Source organism: Arachis ipaensis, chromosome B03, assembly GCF_000816755.2.
Source record: "Arachis ipaensis cultivar K30076 chromosome B03, Araip1.1, whole genome shotgun sequence".
Taxonomy (NCBI): domain Eukaryota; kingdom Viridiplantae; phylum Streptophyta; class Magnoliopsida; order Fabales; family Fabaceae; genus Arachis; species Arachis ipaensis.
Window position 1 is genome coordinate 7,711,964 of NC_029787.2, and position 5,069 is coordinate 7,717,032.

At 34.6% G+C, this 5,069-nt stretch overlaps 1 protein-coding gene across 2 annotated transcripts in view; it reads left to right on the forward strand.

Annotated features, from left to right (window-relative positions):
- Positions 1,735 to 5,069, forward strand: part of LOC107628845 (squalene synthase) — a 6,224-nt gene continuing 2,889 nt past the window's right edge. For both annotated transcript variants that reach the window (XM_016331455.2, XM_016331454.2), the window contains exons 1-7: positions 1,735 to 2,216; positions 2,365 to 2,407; positions 3,028 to 3,117; positions 3,399 to 3,474; positions 4,020 to 4,089; positions 4,610 to 4,753; positions 4,832 to 4,936. In XM_016331455.2, the coding sequence (XP_016186941.1) occupies positions 2,022 to 2,216; positions 2,365 to 2,407; positions 3,028 to 3,117; positions 3,399 to 3,474; positions 4,020 to 4,089; positions 4,610 to 4,753; positions 4,832 to 4,936 (723 nt within the window). In that variant the 5' untranslated portion in view covers positions 1,735 to 2,021. The remainder of the gene's footprint in view (positions 2,217 to 2,364; positions 2,408 to 3,027; positions 3,118 to 3,398; positions 3,475 to 4,019; positions 4,090 to 4,609; positions 4,754 to 4,831; positions 4,937 to 5,069) is intronic.

Sequence of the window (5,069 nt, forward strand, 5' to 3'; positions counted from 1 at the left end):
CTATGTGGGTTCCTCCCTTGTCACTTGGAAGAGCAAGAAGCAAGTAACCGTCGCAGCTTCTTCCTCTGAGGCAGAGTATCAGGCTCTTGCACTGGCCACTAGGGAAGCTCAATGGCTTAGTTATGTGTTGAAAGACTTAGGAGCACCTCTTGGTAAACCTGTGAATTTGTACTGTGATAGTAAATCTTCCATTTATATTGCTACTAACCCAGTATTTCACGAGCATACAAAGCATATTGAGGCTGATTGTCACATTGTGAGGGATAAATTGCAAGAGGGCTTAATTAATCTTTTACCACTTTCTACACATGAACAAGTGGCAGACATCATGACTAAGCCTCTGGCACCAGGACCGTTCAACACATTGTGTAGCAAGCTTGGGTTGTTGGACATCTTTATGTCCAACCCTCCCAGCTTGAAGGAGGGTATTACCTGATATAACATATATACTGCTGTTTGTTGTATTTATAATGAGTTAGCTTTAGTTAGTTCTCCCCTGTTTTGCTAGTGCAGGTTAGTATAGTATATATACATTTGCTAGTTGCTATAAGAGTTACGAAAAACATTTCTTTGAGAGAAGTCATAATGAAAGTGAACACTTTTGGCTCTGAATCTGAACTTTCTTATCTCTTCCCTCACACACCTTCAATAGAAGGAATAAAGAAATATTTTCTCCTTCATATAAAGGTCAGTCGATGCCAAGGATTCCATAATCCTCTTTGTACAAAGTATTCAAAGGACGTTCAAAAGATACAAGTTGCTGCAGAGTCATTGGAAAAGAGATGAATGCCACATAAAATGGAGACCTCTTTCCTTAGGGTGGATAAAAATCAATTTTGATGGACCTGTCGTGGAAGATATGGGCAAGGCAAGGTGTGGTAGACTATTAAAAAATGAACATGGATGTTGGATAGCAGGTTACATGCAAAATATTGGGAAGAAGAATTTCATTTTGTTGATAAACTTGATCGAAAACTATGTAAAATTATTGGTGATGATACTAGAGAGGTGCTCATAACCCGAGTAATCTCGTCTCTATTATTTTTGAGTCTCGATTCCATTTGTCAACCGAAAAAAAAAAAGGGATATGAAAGCCTGGAAGCTAGTCAGCTAGGATTTCAGAGCATAATTGTACCAAATTATCTGAACCACCAAACCACTTTTAGAAAAGCCTAAATGACAAAAAATCATGATAGTTATAAACAATAACAAAAAAGGCAAGCATAAAAAAAGAGGAATTAATAGTTTAATTTTGATGTATGAATCGCGTAAAATATTTTATATATTTATCATATCAAATGTATGTATTTAGATATTTTTTAAATAATAAAATTAAAAATTAATTATTTTAATGGGTTAAAATATTTTTATACTAACTATCCTGAAAAAGTATGTAAAAATTAATGTCTAATGATAAAAGGCTGTTAGATGTATAATCAATTCATGTAATACAAGATTGAAAAAAAATCGCACCCATAAAATATATTGTAGGCAACAAATCCTAACAATAAAAGTAGAACTAAAATTTATCTTAGACATATAAACTCTAATCAAATTAAACATCAACATAATTTTAGAAACTTTAAAAAATACCATGAATAAAAAAATATATTTTATTCAAAATAACGGAAAAAACAAACCAACCAACCTCAGCATGGTAGCATTAGCATATACTGGTACAGGCTAGCAATAGCATACGCAATGGAAAATGAAATGTAACCAATAACTAACCAGTGACTGTGTACGAGTAAATCCACAGATATTTTAATAAATTCAAATCCGTCCATAAGCAATTAAGCATGAAGTGAGTGACCATTGTTTTCCAACCTCAAATTTAAACCAACTTCCAAATTTGCTAAAATCACATTTAAGAGTTAAGAGTAAGACCCACGCCTCGCCATAGCGAAACTCTCCATTCTCCCTAAGAAACTCAGATAGAAGACGAAGACAAAGCACGTAAACCAAACGGCGTCGTTTCTAATTTTCAATTAGATTCAGAAATACGTAGAGAGAGAGAGAGAATGGGGAGTTTAGGAGCGATTATGAAGCATCCAGATGATTTGTATCCGTTGCTGAAGCTGAAAATGGCGGCGAAGAAGGCCGAGAAGCAGATCCCGCCGGAGCCGCACTGGAGATTCTGCTACACCATGCTCCACAAGGTTTCTAGAAGCTTCGCACTCGTCATTCAGCAGCTCGGTACCGACCTTCGCAACGCCGTGAGTTTACCTTCGCGTTTTGTTTTCGTCTGCGATTTCCGATTTTCGTTTGCATCTGGATTTGATTTATGCCGTTATTTTATTTTAATATTTTCTGAATCGAGTTGTTTCTTACTCGAATCCGATACCTATGCATCTTTATTTGCAGGTTTGCATATTTTATTTGGTTCTTCGAGCGTTGGATACCGTTGGTACGCTTTCATTTCTTGAACGATCACGATATTGCTTGTTGTGTCTCGTAGTTTATGATCATGATAAATTGATAATGATGTATTTTTTTCATTTTACTGCATGTTATGATGTTCAATTTCTATTTTGGCTTCGTTTCGGTTTTTTCTTCTTTCTTTTCTATATATGTAATGATAATTTATTTATTTATTTATTTATTGTTAGTGTATTTTTAAGTATTGAATGTGAAGCAGGGCTTTTCAACATACGATTTGGAAAATTCTAGTTATTGATACGTTGACGATTTATTTCTAGCCATTAAATTTGAAATTATAAGCAAATTATATCTGGACTTGTTAGGATGTGGAAATTCTGTGGATTTGGAAACTGTGTTAAGTCTCAGATTGATCTACTGCACATATTGCGGCTGTTGCCATTGACCATTTCTTTAGAAGGAATGTGACATTTCTGAGAAATTATGGTTCCATCTTTAGACTAAACATGCTTGGTTTAGAGTGTGTTCAATGTTTGATGTCAACAGACATTCATTAGAATGTGCATTCGCCTTGTTGGTGACTTGATGTTAGGTAAGACGCAAATCACGATTGTTGCTAAAACTTTTGGTTTTTTGTTCTCTTGACAGAGGATGATACCAGCATAGATACAGATGTCAAAGTGCCAATACTAATAGCTTTTCATAATCACATATATGATCGTGATTGGCACTTTTCATGTAAGTGTCTTTTATTTTGCTCCTCTTTTTAGGTAAAAGTAAATGCCATGGAGAATAAGGTCCATTCTTATATAATCAACTTTCTTCCATCATGTTGTTTCCTTCAATTTAACCATATCAAACTTTTCTATATCAGAAATTGGATTGGACTTTGAACTAAAGTCCAATCCAATTGGTTATAATAAAGGCAACCTTTATCTAACTTTGGAAAATTGGTGATATATTTACACCTCAAATTTTGTTGATGCTGAACTACTTATAATTTTTTTGTATGTAACAAGGTGGCACAAACAACTACAAAGTTCTAATGGACCAGTTTCATCATGTTTCAACTGCTTTTCTGGAACTTGGAAAGGGGTTAGTTTTTCTCCTTTAATATTCTGTGGTACTTGGGTTCCACTTGTTTCTGTTTATCTCCATCATTTTCCAATCAGCAGCAGCACTTTGGTTTTATTTTCAATTTTCTGGCCATTGTTTTTTATTACTTTTGTGGCATGCTGTTGCTGTGGACTGTGGAGATTGTCAAGGTCTTACATCTTTAGAATAGCTACCTAATATATAAACGGTATGTGGCTGATGAATACAGTCAATTGTTCCTACTTACATTGACTGCAGAGGTTTCGCACTTGTATATTCTTTTCTCTGCTACAATTACAAAACAGTTTGTCGTCATCTGAGTAATATTCATCTAATGATGCTACCATTACATGCAAAATATCTTAGACTTAAGGAGGGTCTAATTCCATAATTTGTCTGTGATTGTATTTTCATGTTAAATAAGTGAACTGGGGATTTATGAGATGTGTGCTATATGGACTGTAAATTCACTGTCTTTTATCAGCTTTTCATCAGTGTATATGTGACTGACTGACTGGAGTTTTGCGATACATTCTACTATGCAGCTACCAAGAAGCAATTGAGGATATTACGAAAAGGATGGGTGCAGGAATGGCCAAATTTATTTGCAAGGAGGTCTGGCATACATGTCTTCTATAGTTCTATTATTTAAACTATAAAGTGGGTTTAAAATAGTTTAAACTATTTTATTCTTTCGGATGGTTGCCTCATAGTTCTGAATTTTACTGTTATCGAACTTTATAGATTTTTGCCTCCAGTTATATTATCTAGATATTTTCCCCCAGTTGACAAAAGTTCTCACATTGTATAATGAAGGTCTTGGAAGCACAGATAATGAAGATATGTTTTACTTAATGATAATTATTTTTTTTTACAATAGTATATTATTAAGGTATGGCTAACATGTTTTAAAGTTTTTTCTTCAATAAATGCATTCATAAACATAAAATTTGGGTTTTCCTTGAAAAAAATATATACATCGGTAACCTTAACAAGTGTTAGCTAAACCCTTATTACTATTATAGCATCTATCCCAGAAAATCTGATATACAGAGCTCTGCTTCACCGGGTTTAGGGTTTAGAAAGATTATCTCGATTGAGTCCAAGAGATTTTATTTTTCCCCTCAATTTGCAGGTAGAAACAATTGATGACTATGATGAATATTGTCACTACGTGGCAGGACTTGTTGGGTTAGGTTTATCAAAGCTTTTCCATGCCTCTGGTTCAGAAGATCTTGCTCCAGATGACCTCTCCAATTCAATGGGCTTGTTTCTGCAGGTATGATGGTAGTACTATCTAGTAAAACAGTATGTAAACAATCATTATGCTTCAGTTAAGAACCTTTTGATATTGCAGAAAGCAAACATTATGCGAGATTATTTGGAAGACATCAATGAGATCCCCAAGTCACGAATGTTTTGGCCTCGGCAGATCTGGAGTAAATATGTTAACAAACTTGAGGTCTGTCTCCCTAAGAACTTATATTTATTCTATGACGGTTAGAATCTTCTCCTATTACACAATAATATGAAACAGTCACATTATGTGTGTGTGTGTGAGAGAGAGAGAGAGAGAGAGAGAGAGAGAGAGAGAG